At 51.8% G+C, this 17,623-nt stretch overlaps 7 protein-coding genes across 7 annotated transcripts; 4 read left to right on the top strand and 3 right to left on the bottom strand.

The window, feature by feature from the left end:
- Window positions 1-355: 355 nt before the first annotated feature.
- Window positions 356-1,202, top strand: LAESUDRAFT_711526 (uncharacterized protein; the record flags this gene model as incomplete). The annotated part of the gene is made up of 3 exons (XM_040906838.1): window positions 356-468; window positions 519-596; window positions 644-1,202. The coding sequence occupies 3 exons, from the start codon at window positions 356-358 to the stop codon at window positions 1,200-1,202; spliced, it is 750 nt and encodes a 249-aa protein (XP_040768040.1).
- A 1,954-nt stretch (window positions 1,203-3,156) lies between these two features.
- Window positions 3,157-4,246, top strand: LAESUDRAFT_419654 (uncharacterized protein). Its single transcript, XM_040902382.1, has 5 exons — window positions 3,157-3,247; window positions 3,302-3,363; window positions 3,432-3,539; window positions 3,604-3,675; window positions 3,735-4,246. Exons 2-5 carry the CDS (start codon window positions 3,305-3,307, stop codon window positions 4,078-4,080), a joined length of 585 nt encoding a protein of 194 aa, XP_040768039.1. The 5' UTR covers window positions 3,157-3,247; window positions 3,302-3,304; the 3' UTR covers window positions 4,081-4,246.
- Window positions 4,247-6,261: 2,015 nt separating this feature from the next.
- On the bottom strand, window positions 6,262-9,243 carry LAESUDRAFT_419554 (glycoside hydrolase family 1 protein). Its single transcript, XM_040902381.1, has 18 exons — window positions 9,052-9,243; window positions 8,623-8,930; window positions 8,468-8,566; window positions 8,367-8,404; window positions 8,221-8,313; window positions 8,025-8,161; window positions 7,933-7,971; window positions 7,861-7,871; window positions 7,659-7,803; window positions 7,516-7,596; window positions 7,440-7,463; window positions 7,356-7,375; window positions 7,270-7,290; window positions 7,195-7,214; window positions 6,978-7,138; window positions 6,904-6,925; window positions 6,747-6,840; window positions 6,262-6,689 (listed from the first exon to the last, which is right to left on the bottom strand). Exons 1-18 carry the CDS (start codon window positions 9,092-9,094, stop codon window positions 6,663-6,665), a joined length of 1,383 nt encoding a protein of 460 aa, XP_040768038.1. The 5' UTR covers window positions 9,095-9,243; the 3' UTR covers window positions 6,262-6,662.
- Window positions 9,244-9,786: 543 nt separating this feature from the next.
- On the bottom strand, window positions 9,787-11,105 carry LAESUDRAFT_644452 (WD40 repeat-like protein; the record flags this gene model as incomplete). Its single annotated transcript, XM_040903858.1, has 5 exons — window positions 9,787-9,971; window positions 10,032-10,377; window positions 10,444-10,532; window positions 10,584-11,003; window positions 11,057-11,105. The coding sequence occupies 5 exons, from the start codon at window positions 11,103-11,105 to the stop codon at window positions 9,787-9,789; spliced, it is 1,089 nt and encodes a 362-aa protein (XP_040768037.1).
- Window positions 11,106-11,314: 209 nt separating this feature from the next.
- On the top strand, window positions 11,315-12,693 carry LAESUDRAFT_645164 (histidinol-phosphate aminotransferase; the record flags this gene model as incomplete). The annotated part of the gene is made up of 3 exons (XM_040903904.1): window positions 11,315-11,863; window positions 11,924-12,183; window positions 12,237-12,693. The coding sequence occupies 3 exons, from the start codon at window positions 11,315-11,317 to the stop codon at window positions 12,691-12,693; spliced, it is 1,266 nt and encodes a 421-aa protein (XP_040768036.1).
- An 842-nt stretch (window positions 12,694-13,535) lies between these two features.
- Window positions 13,536-14,322, top strand: LAESUDRAFT_755803 (uncharacterized protein; the record flags this gene model as incomplete). The annotated part of the gene is made up of 4 exons (XM_040912077.1): window positions 13,536-13,694; window positions 13,748-13,912; window positions 13,968-14,075; window positions 14,140-14,322. The coding sequence occupies 4 exons, from the start codon at window positions 13,536-13,538 to the stop codon at window positions 14,320-14,322; spliced, it is 615 nt and encodes a 204-aa protein (XP_040768035.1).
- Window positions 14,323-14,974: 652 nt separating this feature from the next.
- On the bottom strand, window positions 14,975-17,615 carry LAESUDRAFT_755802 (amine oxidase catalytic domain-containing protein; the record flags this gene model as incomplete). Its single annotated transcript, XM_040912076.1, has 11 exons — window positions 14,975-15,223; window positions 15,278-15,411; window positions 15,474-15,527; window positions 15,585-15,966; window positions 16,018-16,117; window positions 16,148-16,223; window positions 16,284-16,334; window positions 16,376-16,505; window positions 17,248-17,412; window positions 17,473-17,551; window positions 17,602-17,615. The coding sequence occupies 11 exons, from the start codon at window positions 17,613-17,615 to the stop codon at window positions 14,975-14,977; spliced, it is 1,434 nt and encodes a 477-aa protein (XP_040768034.1).
- Between the last annotated feature and the right edge of the window lie 8 nt (window positions 17,616-17,623).

Here is a 17,623-nt window from a genome sequence, read left to right as displayed (position 1 = left end):
AACTCGGAAGTAGACTATAGTGCTGCATGGAAGCGAGCGGCACTCAAAAACAGAATATGATGGCTGTACGCGGTTCCGCATGGGATAGCACCGCCTATTTTGTAATAGTAGATCCAGCAAAAATCCAGACTCGAATCACGGCCTGTGCACACTGATATCCAATGACAACTACGCGCTAGACAACAACAACTTCCGTGTCCGGCAAGATGCGCTGCACGAGGACTCATGTATCTCTTCTGTACTCAGCAGGCCCAGATACTCTTCCCCTCTTCGTAGTACACCCCAATCGCCATCGTCCGTGCCAGGACAGACATCTACGTCTATCGGCCTTAACGCATTCCGTCGTTACTGAAACATGGACACCATCCATGATGCCCGATCTGTGGATTGGTACGATGGCAACGGGGCTATCGATCCTAAATACCCATACCCGAATGTTGCATCGGGGCCACTTCCTACGAACCAATAGTCAGTCTGATATCCTTGACTCGCCTAGCACACCTAACCGTAGATCGCAGTGAGAGATCGTACGAGGATCCTCCGACACAGTCTTTCGCTCCAGGTGTTCCTGCTCACGATGTGATGAACATGCAGATGTACGTGTTGATCATCTCAATGTTCTGCTCGTGCTGATTTAATGCAGTCAAAACTTCAGTGGAGTCCACGCATCGCAAGATCAGCATTCATATCACTACACTTATGCTCCGTACTCCGTGCCTCACGGATCTCATCAGCATTATGACCCCAGAGTCGCGTACGGCATCCTTCCCCAACAATTGCCGCCAGCGTTCCCTCTTGTTTATGGCCGAAACGTCACCTGTAGCTGGGATGGGACTTGCGGCGTGACTCTCGACGACTTGTCGCCTGCCGGGATTACACGCCATTTGAAAGAACACCATTTCCAGGGTGTACCTTGGCATAATAAGGATCGTGGGCTGTGCAAATGGGTGGACTGGGATGGAAAATGCGACAGAGAGCTGAATCATGCGAGCTTCGGAAAGCACATTGCATCTGTGCACTTGAAAAGCACCGCGAGAAGCTGCCCTCATTGCCATCACGAGCTTGGAAGAGCGGACTCTCTTGATCGCCATATAAAGAATTACTGCAGCCAGAGCCAGCGAGTGAAGAAGGAAGAGGGGGAAACGGGCGGCAATAGCGCAAAGTGGTGCGTGCTCACTCACAGTTGGAGGCTCTTACAGTGACGAGACATGCTTTTGCATTTTCACGCATTTGTACAGACTTCTTGACTACGTTGTGCATGTGATTATGTCAACAGGCGGAGGATCTGTACCATGATTCATCAGTCTAGGAGTTTGCGGGACCATTGGTTTTCCTAGTTGAATTTATTTGTATGGCGACTGTGGTAAAACTGGGTGACAATTCGTCTTGAAATTGGCTGGCCGCCATGTTTCTCTACAAGTTCTGTGCTCAGCAGAGGAGAATGTGGCCGAGCTCATGAGGCATCGACTCTGCTGACTGGGAACACCGAGGGGCATAAGATAGATCCGGGATTTCAATGAACACCGCCTCGCCGGCGTATCTGGAAGTTGCCCTTGACAGATGGATTGTTGATGGATTGTTGCCTGCAGTGCGCTTCAATTGTCGCCAGCCGGCGTCGCTGTGCTGGCAAATATTGACTCCCGGTTGCAAATTTGTAGCGAAATCCTGAAACGCTGCGGTCATTATGTGAACTGCGCGGGACTCTGAAAACCTCTCCCTTGCCACATTCTCAGCATCAAGTGATGTCGCGCAAGAAGATGGGGTTCAAGGTAGAAGTTGGACGAAGGGAAGAACCTGCACCTGTATTGCTAACCTGACGGAATACATCATGTGATCGTGTCGTGCTCGATAAAGAAGAGTCATCGGCGGCTCAGCTCGGATCACTGCATCGCATCTCCTCAGTCTCATAAAATGGGTGCGCTATTTGTGCTGCAGATGGAAGCTTGAGCAGTGTTAGAAGGCAAACAAGTAAAAGTCCTTGGCCTGCCCTTGTCCCGTTTCCTGCGATGATGAGCGCGAGTTTCACCTAGCTGCCCTTTGTTGACCTCGAGAACGGTGGGGTGAAAGAGTCGTGGTGGCTATGACTCACGGCGTGAATCTGAGATTCTAACTGAATGCAGCATTGCATTGTTACAGCACATATTGTAGCGGCAAGATATCTGATAAGAAGCATGGAAGACGTGGCACACAGACATGTTGGATCCACACTTTAGTGCGAACCATCTTGGTTCCGCGAAATTGACATCGCGGCCAATCCCTTTAGCTAACGCTACAGACGGATCATTTGTGATAACCGGTACCGGAGTTCAATTATTCCTCGTGCGGGACGACCCATGCATCATGTTCGAAAGCTTTGCTCATCTCGCCTCCAACCCCATAGAATGGTGACACTGAACGCGTGTCTTGAGAGACCGGAGTAGTACCTGCTTGGGTTTTCAATCGGGAGGTAACAGTAGTCAACACTCTTATCTCTGTCACAGACTCGGTAGTTGCGACTTGTGCTCGGCGCAAACTTGTCCGCGTTGAATTCTCGTACAGGCATGTTTCAGATGTAGATCATTGACAAATTCCGTGATGCTCATATGACTGGACAGTTGCCCGGGTCTATCCTATTATAATGGACGTTTCACCAATGCCGTAATTTTTTTCTTTGCTGTTTAACGTTGGGGCGTCACACAGCATGTTGTGGCACTGCAATCTAGTGAAAAGCCATGCCACGGGCGTTCACGTTTTCCACCATGAGCAATCTCCTCTACTCGCTTCAAGGGAAGTACTGCTCAGTTGGTGTCACCGAACGGCCAGTAGAAAATCCGTGCTGCTGTGTACCATCGGATTTTTTCCCTCACGGCAGATTGACATTCAATTAGAAGACCTTGTGATTCACACATCGTCATGCATATCCTTTCTTCCTGGATGGGAATAGCGGAACGATGATATGTAAATTCATTGTCAGAGTCAGTACCAATCGGTTGACAGCAATGAACGTACGATCCGGCCGGGTACGCTCTTACTACTGGCGGGCGATGAATCTGACCTTGCGTAATGGCCCTAGAAAGCTTCATCGAGCGTTTCAGCCTCCGATTCGAGTCGGACTGTCTCGTGACAAGCTGAACATTCCTTCACCTGGTGACTGATATCTCGATGTGTGACTTTCAAACCGTAGGCAAGGAGTCATCTTGTCGCCGATGGCTACAGGACAAGCGGTTATGTGGACTGATACAGGACGAGAGGTTGAACCACACTGTCTATAAGTACACGCCATGCTCTCTTGCATGCTCCTCATCGACTTTGCTCGCTCAACGACATGTCTCATCCTCAGAAGTCTCAATCCTCTGCGGGCCCTCACTCATCGGGCAATTTTACGTCAGTTCAGGCCCCCCATTCTTAAGTATCTGTCAAACTTACAAAAGTCTTCATGGATGGTACCACAGCATCCCTGGAGGCCACTCAGATTATCCACCAGTAACGCAACAGCACCTCCCCAGCTCTCTGCAGTTTTCACCTTATGGCAATGACTGGCCTGCTGTACCAGGAACTCAGTGAGTCTATAGGAACCATACAGTCCTCATCTGTGAATTAACATGGCTTTCTTTCCTCATTCAGAATGACCAGCCAGATGAATCAACAATATTATCAGAGTCCGATGACGAATGCCGGGTATCCTGTCGATACGATGTGAGTCGAAGGCAGGCGCGGACATGTAGATTGACTTTCAGCTGACCGTTCGAATCCAGGCCGACTCAAGCCGCTGTCTCTGCGGGCCCACCACAGAATCTCCAGCGATGCACCTGGGAAGGTGGCTGGTGCGGTATCTATTTGGATGACCTCACTCCTTCGGGTATCCAGCGTCATTTAAAAGATCACCACTTCAATACGAAAGACAGGCCCTGGAGCAACCGAAACCGCGGAAAGTGCCTTTGGTCGCCGGATTGTCGCAGCGACCTGATGAATTATGAGTCGCTGGGCAAACATATCGCCCAGGTACATCTCAAGAGCACTCTTGAAATCTGCGACATCTGCGGTGGACATTTCGCCCGAAGTGATGCTCTCCTTCGTCACCGGAGGGAAAACTGTGGGTGAGGCTACGAGTTTAGCAAGATCGCGGATGAACATTTGGTGAACGTTATATTTCCTGTCCCCCTCCCCTACGCACATACACAGACTATTTCTACTCGTCCATCGACTTTTATGTACGCCGTCGCGAAGTGAAGCTGGACTTCGTTTAGCTGTGCTGTTGTTCTATTATTCTTTATCTATTGAGAGATCTTTGTCATTGACTCCGCTGTGTAGCAACCCAGAACCGCTCACCAAGTCCGGTCAGATTCTCATGGGAAAAACAACCGGCCCGATACCGCAATGCATGTCGTCGTCGTCTCATGTGCGCAACTGAGCAATCCTGCCATGCCGTATACTTAGTGGAATAGACGACGCTTTGCATGCGGCATGCAGATCACTGCTTGAGAGTGCAAAGGGTTCATACGTTGGTAACCATTCGGCAGATAAGCTTCATTGCAATGCATCAGCCGCCGGCGTCGCTGAATGCTGGCACCGTGCACTTCGCAACACGAAACAAGGAAGAAGTTGGGGTTCCTTAATACGAGTCATGAAATTTCGCAGGCTGTATCGGGCCGATCGCTGACGTAGCCATCAAATTACTGACAATAAGGATTTCGCCCTACATACTCCAACAAGGGACCAATATATGTCCCTGGCAAGGCTGTACTCGAAGTGAGGCCGGAGTCTGCCGGGCGCCTCCTACCTCGAATCTTCCATGACGGCGCTAACTTCGACACTGGGCACCGGCGAGATACTCATCCGAGTCCTTCATATACACACGGTGGGCTGCGCACTGCTCTTCAGGATTGATTTCCTTCAGTTCGGAGTGATGTACATGTTTGTCGCCCAGATTGCGGTCATTTCGCACCGGTGCTCAGATTCATGAACTTCGATTGCATTTGCTACTGAACATTGACCTGCAAATGACCAATCAATGAACGATCTCAAACCCCGGATTACGGCGACAGATCTCTCCCCCCTTCTATGTAGCCACAGATATTGCTCACAAAAGGGATGATCGTGCTGGCCTTCCGGAGTAATACGCACGGCGTCTCCTGCCTATACCTCATCCGAGATCTTCATTGAAGATTTCGTTAGAGGATCCGTGATGCTTCCGTGCTTCAGATAAATGGACGCATAGTCCCCGAGCGAGGCCGATGCAGTCTACCCTGATGGCCAGCTGTACGTCATGGCACTGTAATGTAGCGCAGCCCACATACATGATACGATGGGCAAATGATACCGGCCGTCCAGACCTGTCTGCGGTAGTGAGCCTTGTTATGAATAATCGAGATCTAGTACACATACTAGACGACGTTCATATGGGGTTGCAAATTATCCAGATGGCAACCCCACCTTCCCTTGTTGCGCTGACTGATCGGCCCACCCTCCCGAGAGCGGAGCTGCTAGAGCGAAATCGACGTATCCAGGTTTTTGGTCAGGACTAATTAACCGCTGATCCTCATGCTTAACGCTGTCAACGAAGTCTGAGCGCGGCTGCTCCAGGTCTTTTACGACGGGAATGGCATGTCTTCAATAGGTCCGCCTTGTTCTCCAGATGTTCGAAGTCATGACGGGTGTTCACTGACATATTTTTCTGCGCGAATAGTAGATGGCTTATATATTCCGTCTGCGCATGCAACGGAGCAGCGTTGCAGGCCCTTCCTCCGATAGTAAAAGGTCATCAACGAAACAAAGCCGTTGCCTACGTGGGAGGAGGGATCACGAAGTGCTCCAGACCCGAACCTTTCACCCATGCAATAAAGATTTTAGCGGCTCACAAGTTCATGTATGGTAATCGATGGATCGACCACACTGCTGACAAGAGATGTTCGGGAGTCTCATCCGTCCACCTTGAATTTGCAGCAGAATATTGCGAAAGGCTTTGACCCGTTCCGTGATGATAGTAGGTGCTGACTCGAGCTGCATCGACAGAATGACGGTTCGCAAAAGCAACAAGAAGATGGCAACATGAAAAAACTTACTCACCGTTGTCACGCGGCGAGACGGCAGCGTATTACTAATTGTCTTCTAAGACCGCCGTTGAGGTGAACTTCGTTCTGATGATTGATCATAGTTCCTCGAAAAGACAAGAGCGGGCTTTTTATAGCTAGCTATAAATGCTGCATGCACCAATCTTTGGCGCTGGAAGGCTGTTACACCATCGTATGATGCACATTGTGATCAGGGGCATCCGATGATACTGCAAGAGCAACATACACCGGAGACGCTCGTGCAACCACATGGCATTGACAGGAAAGGCTATTCAATTGAGTCGTCGTGGTCCGCAGGGTAAAACGCTGAAAGATTTCGATGCATGGAGGTGGCCCAACAACTTTCACATCATGCACAAGGACGCAGCTATCGCAAGATGACCTGATGAAGCAGCCAGAAGGGTCTCGAGTAAGTAATTTCGCTATGAATAGAAGCAGTTCTTGAGGATATCGACATTTATACAAAGCTGTGGATTCAATAAACGAAAAGCAGAATCGGAAGACACATTCCGAAGGCGTGAGCAGAGCGTTCAAATCCAAAGCTCAGTATATAATGTCTGTCTTGACAGATACCTGCCATCTGTACACGATGAACGATGCGCATCAGTACGTTCACGCCTCGACATGCTCTGAAAACCACTGCCCTGGCACATCAGGCTTTCATGACGCAAAAAGTGGAGGATCTTTATGATATACCTTCTTCAAGAACTGCGACGACTCTTTCGGGTATCGCTTCTGCGTTGCATAGTCCACGTAAGTGACGCCAAAGCGGGTTTCGTAACCGTCCGCCCTGTTATCACGCGAACGACACTGCATCAAGTCACAAGCCGATACTGTACGATACAGAACGCACCATTCAAAGTTGTCAAGCAGGCCTGATGAAAGGGATCAACAATTAAGGTTCAGGATCATAGAGCTGCTACTCACTCCAGCCGAAGTATCCATTCACTGGCACACCATCTTCGGTGGCCGCCTGCAACATTGCGTTTGCATAGCCCTCGAAGTACTCAATGCGGTCCACGTCGTGTAGAACCTCTTCGCGAGGAAGAGTGTTCTCATTCTTCGCGGCAAAGCCATTTTCAGTGACGCTATGGTGAATTCTAGTTAATTGTGAAGCAAAGGCAACATGTATATGGCTTTTTACTAGATTGGCTTCTCATATGTCTGAGGAGCACCACCAGTAAGCGACCGCCACAATGAAACCCAATTGCCTTCTCACCTTCCAGAGATAGTTGAGTAGCTGAACACATCGGCGTTAGTGCCACGGATGTGTAATATAACTTCATGAATGGAAAGGAAACTCACTGTGCGGAAGCCAGGTGGGTCTATGTTACTCATCGATTAGTTAAGCGTCCGTCGTAGTCTTATCATGTAAGAACTAGAGCTTACATGTTTGGAGCCAAGAAACATGAGCTGCGGGTGGAAAGTCAGCCGTGCGCTTTTATCGGCAGCATAGCAGACTCGCCTTGCGTCCCCAGCTGCGTCCCATCCGGACGTGTGAAGCCAACACGTATGTAGCCGTTTGTCTCATCATCGCCTCCATCCTCTGGTCCATGTCGAAATCAGAGCATTCGTACAATGATCGTAAACACAGCAGGAAGTACTTACGGACGATCTGGGATGTATAGGTGTTCAGCCCGAAGAAGTCGGAAGAGCCCTTGACGACGGCGATCTCTTCCTCGGTGAACTCAGGAAGGCGGTCCTTTACGATAGCTTTCACTCGTGCTGGGTAATACCCGTTGTAGATGGGGTCCTACAAACGGTCTTAGGACTTCGAGGGAGCGGAACGGGAGGGGCAAGGCAGACGAACCGCGAATCTGCCTATCGGGGACGAAGGAGGTTTAGAAGGACTTTTCGGGAGTAGGTGATGCTAGAGCTGCACCTAGCTTGAAATCGATTCCCCGCTTCGCAGCCTCAACGTCTTACGTTCTTTGTGTCAGCATGAGCACTGTCCGCGGTAAGCAGCATACGTACTCTCAGGCGAGTCATCGTAGGGGAATGGATAATGACAATCCAGCGTGATGCCAATCTGACCGCCCTGCACGGACTTGAACTCCTCTCGGTAGAGCTTGACGGCGTACGCATGGGAAAGGATGACATTGTGGGCCACACTGTGTAAGTAAGACCCAGTATTTACCGCGGTGCGTGATGAGAAGAAGAACTAGCCTACATCCACGTTTCCGTGTCACTCTTGTGTCCAGGGGCAAAGACACCCTTCTGATAGCCCAGACAAGAGATGCACCATGGTTCGTTGAATGTGATCCTATGATTCATTCGAGTTCACAACGCCTGGCATCTACTCTGCTTCGGACGTACCAGTGCTTTACGAGGTCTCCAAAAGCCGTGAAGCAGACCTGTCACTCATAATCGACGCTTGGAGAACGAACAGACCCCGAGATTATCAATTCAGACAATACCTTCGCATAGTTGACAAAGTCTTGCACAATCTCTTCTTTGTTAAGCCAGCCTTTGTAGCGATCGTCGAGCGCTTGCGGTAAATCCCAGTGATAAAGCGTCTAGTTGTCACCCCTTTCAGTAGTGCCATGCGACGCCACCCAAGCAGCCCACTGACCACGTAAGGAGTGATACCGTTTTTCAACAGTTCCACCGCCAGTCCTCTGTAGTAGGCGATTCCCTCTTCGTTGATGGCATCGTTCCTTCCACCGAGCGGGATAATCCTGGACCATGAGAGCGAGAACCGGTAGGAGTTCACCCCGTATGACTTCAGCAACGCAACGTCTTCTTTCCAGAGGTGGTACGAGTCGGTTGCAACCTCTCCGCTCGTGCTGTCGCGGATCTTGCCTGGAATCTTGCAGAACGTGTCCCAGATAGACGGACCGCGCCCTCCTTCGGAGACGGCGCCTTCGATCTGGTAGCTCGCTGTGGAGTGCAGTCAGAACAGCTCCGGCAAATTCACAGACTGCAGACGTTAGAGGCAGTAAACTCCGTGAATAACAGCGTTCAAGGATATTATGCCCCGGTCCCGGTGAATTTGTCTCACCTGTAGCGTACCCCCAAGCAAAGTTTTTCGGCAGTTGGGCCATCTTCTGTATGTTAGTTTCGTGTCGGTGTCAGACCCGCACTTGTATCTTTCCGGTTCGGCCAGAAATAAGCTCATTACAGAGCAAAGTGTTTCGCGCAATCAGCCACGAGATATGGTCATTAAGCACTAGGAGGAGCGGGAGGAAGTCGGCACCGATCACCTCCTTCCGATGTTTACCCGGAGCATTCAGTTGATTGTACAGAGGCGCCCTATCTTTACTATCTTGTCCCAGCCATTTCACATTCGCCGGTGAACGTGAGACCCAGTAGATAGTAAATCTATTGGGCAGTCGGTCGCAGTTACTTCGAGCAGATAAGTAAGCATATGCATTGATGTATATGCTGCTGTAGCCCTGTTGCAGACGCGTAATCAGGGATAAACGAACCGAACTTTGTAGTAGTTCATTGATAGGCAATGAGCCAAGCTTACCTGATTGATGATCTGCGTGTTTGCCAAAGAGACCTAGATAAAATGAACTGACTGAGATTGAAGGCTGATAGACGAGCACATTAGTTGTATAGTCAGTCGACACAATTCGCAGTCCCGATTTTGCATTGCCCGAAAGCTACCTGCCGTCGCCGGTCAAGTGATAAGCAGAGTGTGTATAACAATTTCATTTTCATGATGACACTGCTATCGGACCTGATGAGTTATTGGCACGAACACTTACAACACGCGGATCACGGTGGCAAATCAGCTTGTGACAACTCTCCATACCTTGACTAAGCCTTCGTCGCCGGCCGTCGCGAAGATATTCTCCAAACCCTTGCGCGGACACCAAACGACACTGTTCACATCCGAGACGCCATGTGCAGACGAGACGCGCGCAATCACCTTGTGCGCTATGGTGCTCTTGCCACCCAGGGTCGCCGGTGGGACTACCTGAACACCGTTCCACACATCAGCATAGTACCCAGAGACAGAATGAATGACAGAACTTACGCTCATCTGCCGCACAACCACCATTCCATCGCCACCAGTGCTCGCCAGCCATCCGAGCGCGCCCTCCTCGCTGCTTTTGCCTCTTCCCCAGCTGACGGAGTAGACACTACGCTCGTGTCCGCCCAGGACCGCCACACACTCCCACTTATGCTCCTGCACGCGCTCCCAGATGCGCACGGTTGTGTCATCAGAGCCCGATGCAAGAAATCGGCCATCTGGCGAGAAGGCGAGCGACCAAACGGTGGATTCGTGTCCCGTCAGCGTCGCGAAGCAGTACCAGTCCTCGGACGGGTCATCTATGTATAGTTTGATGGTATCGTCATAGGATGCGGAGGCGAGAATCTGCACTGGTGGGAGGCGAGGTGGTGAGCAGGTGCATAAGGGAAAGTCAGAAGATGAGCATCTGACCTCCTCTGTGGGGTGCCAGGCAACACACTTGACGTCCTGAGAGTGCTCCATGAGCACGCCCATGCATTCGAAGTCAGCATCGGGATGCACTGGAAAACACTCAGCACCGGAGCACCGTCACGGCAGCTTGATTAACGAACCTTCCCATACCCATACCGTCTTGTCCCTGCTACAGCTCGCGAGGAGGTTCCCCGCGCTGGAGTACGCGACACTCTTGCATTCCGTCTCATGGCCCTCCAACAGACTCATGCACTCCCATTCCGCGTCTACTCTGGGTTCTTCCCCCTCGCCTCCCTCCTGCTCCCATATCCCGATGTTCGAGTCAAACGACGCAGTGGCGAGCGACCTTCCAGATGGAGACCACGCAATTGCGCGTACTGTCTTAGTATGACCAGTCGGGATGGTGGTGGTGTGCGAAAAAGTCACGGCTGGCTGTGTGCTGCCTTCTGATGGTTCAGCGACATCGTAGTTGTAGAGTCGAACAGTCTTGTCTGCTGAGCAGGACGCGAGGATCGGTCTCGCGGGATTCCATGCAACATGCCAGGCGCGATCGTCGTGGCCTTATACGTGACATGAGAGCCAATCTAACCACGACAAGAGCCACCCACGGTACCTGCTAGCTCTGCGAGGAGCTCGACGTGAGCTGGAAGGTTTTCGTCCATGCGAGCCGATGAAGACGATGCTGAAATATTGAAAGACAAGTGCAAGTGACTGATAATCTCGGGATAGGCCATTTAGCGGGATAATCTAATCTAACCGCCCATCTTTTCTCTCCCTCCCGAGTCATGCAGAATCGCCTGGCCCATTTGCAACGCCATCGTTTCTCCCGACATCGAACAGCGTGTTCATCGGGTGTGATTTCTTATCCATCATGACGATTCTTGGACTGCCACCATCACTCTATCCCACGTCGCCGGCGCACTTCGACATTGAGAAGGTCATCCGGCCAAACATCCTCAACCTTCAGCCCTATCGGTGTGCACGAGATGACTATTCGGAAGGAATACTCCTAGATGCGAATGAAAATGCTCTCGGACACTCTATCCCACAATTCAACGGTGATGCATCAAAATCAGCACCGGAATTAGAGCCCGAATTGCAAGCCACGCTCTCGCTCGCCCTGCATCGCTACCCCTCACCGAGGAACGACCAAATCCGCGAGCGAATTGCGGAACTGCGTGGTCTACCCGGACCAGATTATGTGTTCCTCGGTGTTGGCTCGGACGAGGTGATTGACCTTCTCATGCGCGTCTGTGTGGCGCCTGGACAGGAGAAGATCCTCATTACGCCGCCGACATATGGGATGTATAGCGTGTGCGCACAGGTGAATGATGTTGGCGTGGTCAAGGAGCCTCTAGAGCTCAGCGGGGAGAACGGAGAGGGCGGTGAGCGCGGCCGATTCTCACTTAGGATCTCGGAGGTGTGAGGCATGTTCTTATGCCATATTCATGCATTATTGACTGACAAACTGATCCTGCAGATCAAGAGGGCTGTAGCTGTGGACCCGACCATCAAGCTTATCTTTCTCTGCTCTCCAGGCAACCCGACTGGCACGCTGATCTCTCTTACCGCACTGCGCGAATTGCTGGAATACAAACCGTTCAAGGGTATCGTCATCGTCGATGAGGCATACATCGACTTTGCGGGCGGGTCAGGCAGCGCGGTGCCGCTCATCAAGCAGTACGCCAATCTGTGTGTAATGCAGACACTTAGCAAGAGCTTCGGGCTCGCAGCGATCCGGTGAGAGCCTCGAGTGCCCTCACAGCTGCACAATTACTCATGATGACTGTCAGCCTGGGCATGGCCCTCGCGCATCCGGCACTTGTACAGATCCTTATGAATACAAGGGCGCCGTACAACATCTCGGCTCCGACGGCGTCGCTCGCGCTCTCGGCGCTCAGGCCATCCGCGGTCGCGGCTATGAGCGCGAAGGTGGCCGTGCTCGTCGAGCAACGTGCGGTACTATTGCATGAACTGGAGAAACTTCGGCCGCTCGGGCTCGGTGCTGCGATCGGTGGGAACAACGCGAACTTTGTGATGGTGCCGGTGTTAGAGAAGTGCGGGAGCGGGCTGCCGGACAATACGCGCGCACACAGGATATATAAGACTGCGGCGGAGGAAGAGGGCGTTGTCGTGCGGTACCGTGGGGGTGAGCTGGGATGCGAGGGCTGCTTGCGGATCACAGTGGGCAGTGCAGAAGAGAACGTTGTCGCGCTGCGCAAGCTGGAGGGGTTGCTGAAGAAGCTATAAGGCGCATTCTGGTCGCAGGTGCTGCCGCATCGAACGGAACTTGTGTAGACTTTAATTTAACACTTGTTACGTTGAATTGTGCCTGCGGACCGCCGACATATGATCGCTTGGACCTTCTGCCGCGACCGATCCGTCAGAGCGCTTGCTGCTCATACATCCGTAATTTCCCTCCATTCTGCTAGGACGATTGAATATTGAGATCGTACTAGGAATGAGTCGAACTCGGCCGTGGATAATTCAGGTAAGTGGGTTTATGCACGTAACTAATTCTTTACCGATAACGCTACGTTATTTAAGATCTGATTGGAGACTAAAACGTATGGAACTTGTACGGAACCGAGCTGTGTCGACTTGTCGTGCTCCTAACCTACTCCTAATGATTCCTGCAACCTACCCTGGGCCCCTTCCTGCCGACGCGTTAGCGCAGACATTTATCTCTGATCAGCTTGAGAAGATAGAAAAATCCCCTGCTTCGACAAACAACAGGAATCTACTCAAGGCCGCCATCTAAGATGCACCATCCCTGCGCGGTAAGCTTAACATTGCATGGGCAGTCAACGTTGCTGAGCCGGAACAACTGGATGACCTTGCGAACTACTACTACACCAGCATACTTGTTCCTGGTACGTTGCTTCTACTTTCCATTCAGCAAGGGTACGGCACTGAGTGCGACGTGCGGTAGTTCGGGCCGCCGGAGGGAAAACACCAGCTCCCAGAAGTCACCCCTTTCGCAACGAATTTGATTCGACTGTGACACCTGAGCCTGAGAAGCGTCTCAATACCCTGAAGGCCGAGCTTGCGTTTGGTTATATCTGTACGCAGGCTGTGGTTTCACCTAGCTCATGCAGGCTCTGGTGCGCGATGGGTACAAATGCGTCATAACCGGGAAGGACCATGTGGATAAAATCACGACCTGGACGGGTTTCGACCTCGACACAACGGATGCAGCGCATATCATGCCCTTCGGTCTGAACGATTTCGAGGAGACGGACGTTCCCACGGTGCGCTTCAATGGCTTCATATGCGTTCGGAGAGATTAATGTCAATGTGATAGATGGTCGACGAGACTGCAGTGTGGGCAGCCTTACAAGCATTTTCTGGTCGTTCACTGGACGGTCTCAGGGGCGATGACATCAACTCTCTGGAGAACGTGCTTACTCTTTCGGCCTCCGTGCATCGGTTGTTTGGCCAGCTTGTACTGGCCCTCGAACCCATAGAAGTGAGTCTCCCTCTCATCTTTGACCGAATATGTTATGACGGGCGGCCACAGAAAGGCAAAATCCAACGTTTATCGCATTCTCACTTGGGGTAATGCGAAGAATCGTCGCGATCTATCCGAGACCGTCACTTTAAGTGACCATTCTAATTCTGGCAAGGCGTTGGTAAGCCTTTCTATTTCGCAAATTGCATTTTCATCCCTCATACCCATGGTCTTGTTTCATTCAGCCCAACTCGGCCTATTTGTCACTTCATGCTGCAATATGTAAGGTTCTTCACGCGTCTGGCCGCGCAAAGGAGTTGGACAGAATTCTCGCGGATCTGAACGAGGGGGAGACGCCTGTACTCTCGCATGGCAGCACGGCAGATCTACTCGAGGTAGCTCTGCTGAGGGCTGTTGCAGTAGGTTGAGGTGTTCAACACAAGTTGGTTCGTCATGCCCTTCAATACGTTTTGCGCAAAGCTATGCCGCTCATCGTGCAAATTGCAGACCTGCAGTGCGCGTCCATTGCGGTGCGCATCCATTGATAACTACCCACCCCGCTGCCTTCCTCTTCCGAGTCTTCGCTCAGGTTCAGTCTGCAGTGTCCCACGCATCGGAGCCGTTTCCGGAGACAAGACTGTCGATTGACCGGAGGAACGTGAGTCCTTGACAAGTAGCCCTGAAAAGCACATTCTTCGCCTCCGGGAGTGTTTCTAACCCCCGCGGGTCGCAATACGTCGAGTTTCGTGTTATATTAGACAGAAACAGATATATGTTCAAAGCTAACTCCGGTGTAGAACGATTATTATTGCACCCCATGCGACGTTGTCCCTTACTAGGGAGTATATACAATGCCCATACTTGCTGTCTATATGTACCAACACCCGGCCCGGTGCAGCCTTCGCGAGATCGAGCTGTATTTCGGTGTCGGATGTCGACATGGCAGTGACGGGAGTGAGTAAGACTGGAGCAGACATCCTGTACGGCAGCGTCAGTCGCGGCGGTCTCGGAATTAGGGTTTGATGCCATTCAGATCCGATGTAGTAAATGCGGTGGAAGGGCCACCTAGCGTGCTGCCAGTCATGGCGGGGACCTACTTTGGAGCTCGTCAAGGTCCTCATCCTTCCCGCGTCGCTCTCGCCGTATCCGGAACCTATCGTAAAAGAGTCCGCCCGTGTTCTCCATCTCCTCGATCTCCTCTTCCTCCTCCTCGACGACGAGAATGATGGGGCCAAGAGCAGATCGACCACCGTGACCGTAGAGCATACTTGTCCCACTTTCCGGCGTACTCACTGCTTTGCGTCCACTGCTCGGGTCATTGACATTGGTCTTCAGGGGAGCACCACCGGTAGCAGCTCAGCACTTCGCAAGCAGCCTTCACACTTCCTCCTCAAACCCGCCACGTCCTGTTTCCGCAGGTGTGACCTCCTTTGCCCACAACCATCGTGCGACAAATGCACCTCCAAGCGACGTACGGGCAGGGAAGCTGGAATGGGTGCATTCTGGTGGGGCACGATCTGCGCAGCATCAATTTGAGTAGTCGGCAATAAAACGCGCGCGTTGACTCCACATCCCCAACAAGGTTTGCGATGGACGGGAAGATCGCACTCCTGCCTGGGAATATGGATGACACCTATCGCAGCATTCGATCAACTAAGACTCCCATCATATGGTTAGAAGAGCTGAGTACCGGTAGTGAGGTAGAGGAGAATGTCCTCCTCCATGCCCTTGACGATCGTTTCCGCGCACGTGTCCCTCGTCTGCGGGACGTACTTTTCACATGGCCACATTCGGGATCCCCTCTCGCCCTCCACGTCCTTCACGACCCACAGCGGCTTGTGTGCAAATGGCGCGCGCTTGCCGATCCACCCGTCGGGACGCATCATCAGCGGCACCTTCATGCCCTTCATGCCCATGATCAAGCACCCCGCGAATTTGCCCGGGTATGGGTGGCATTTCTTCGGGTTAATGATCGACCAGCGCCGGTCGAGCTCGTGGCTCACGTCGCGCGCGTCCTCGCTCTGCACCTCGAGCGGGTGGTCGCGCGTAATGAAAGCGTTGCCCGCAAAGTTCTAGGGCGGTCCAATCAGTGTGTCTGGCAGTAGGAGAACGTCCGTCTCGACGACGGTGTTGTACAGACCGTCGACCATGGGATCGACGCAGCAGCAGAAGAAATGCTGATGGTAGTGGACGTTGACGCCCGGAGCGAGCGTGGCGCCGAATCTGGTCACTCAGTCCTGGCCCTTGACATACACCTGGACAATGCCCGTGAGGCGAACCTCAATCTCGATGTTGTCGTCCTGGTAGAGGTTGTAGTTGCAGACGTACTCTACGGACCACATCTTCATCAGTCTCCTGTGTCGTTCATTATAATTCAGGGTATGCATACCATGACTTTGCGAAGCGAGGATGAGGAGGAAGTCCTTCAGGTTGCCAGGTCCTTCCAGCAACAAAGATAGATGTTTTCTTCTTCGTCCTCACCTGTCCCCTCCTCCTGCACTTTTTTGAAGCTTCCGGTGGTAGCAACGTGCTTCGGCGTGATCAGCTTCTTGAGCTGCTTCCGCGAGTCAACTGATGGCTGCGGAAGCGCTCTAAGCTCGACCTCGACCTTCTGCATGAGTTAATTTTGACCTCTCCACCCACATCCTTCTCTTTTTTGATCGGGGTGTGACAGCCAAATGCCAGCAGTGCAAAAAGCTCTGAAGATGATCCTTGATGTCGGGAATCCCTTCATTAGTAGTTTCAGTCCTTTGGCTCCTCTTCTGTCCTTTCCATCCTTTCTGAGAGTGATCTTCACCCTGTGGAAGCACTCTCTCTTCCTTCTGGTGTCATTAATCTGGAACACTTCTATAAAGTCAGAGTCCTCATCGCCGTTGTGGACGGTCACCATGTTCACTGCTTGTGCCAGCTTGAGCACGTTAACTTGCACCTGGCGAGAGAGCTTGTCCCGCAACAGCCCTAAGCAGAGCCACCTCGAGCAAATCCGCCATGCTACCGTCTTGTGAGAGAAACAATACTTCATCGTCGTCTAGGTCCTCGAGAATTCTGTCCAACTCTTCTGCACGGCCAGACGCGTGAAGAACCTTACATATTGCGGCATGAACTGACAAGTACGTCGGGTTGGGCTGAATGAAACAAGACCATGGGTATGAGGGATGACAATGCAATTTGCGAAATAGAAAGGCTTCCCAACGCCTTCCCGGAATTGGAATGGTCACTTAAAGTGACGAATTCGGGTAGATCGTAAGAATGCTTCGCGTAACCCCAAGTGAGAATGCATTAACGTTAGGTTTCGCCTTATTTGTGGCCACCCGATCATAATATACTCGCTAACAAACGAGAGGGAGACTCACCTCTATGGATTCGAGGGCCAGTACAAGCTCGTCAAACATCTGATGCATGGAGGCCTCAAGGGTAAGCACGTTCCCCAGAGAGTTGATGTCATCGCCCTTGGGACCGTCCAGCAGATGACCAGAGAATGCTTGTAAGGCTGTCCATATTGTGGTCTTGTTGGCCGTCTGTCACATTGGCTGAGTATTAGAGTCTCTCGGAGCGCATATGAAGCCATTGAAGCGCACCATGGGAACATCCGTCTCCTCGAAGTCGTTCAGACTGAAGGGAATGATATGCGCTGCTTCCGTTTTTCCTAAGCCCGTCCTGGTCTTCACTTTAGCTACATGCTTCCGGTCCACTTCCCCGGTTATGACGCATTTGTACCCATCGCGCATT

The sequence above is a fragment of the Laetiporus sulphureus genome (assembly GCF_001632365.1).
Source record: "Laetiporus sulphureus 93-53 unplaced genomic scaffold LAESUscaffold_5, whole genome shotgun sequence".
NCBI classification, from domain to species: domain Eukaryota; kingdom Fungi; phylum Basidiomycota; class Agaricomycetes; order Polyporales; family Laetiporaceae; genus Laetiporus; species Laetiporus sulphureus.
This window is presented reverse-complemented; position numbering and strand designations above follow the sequence as displayed.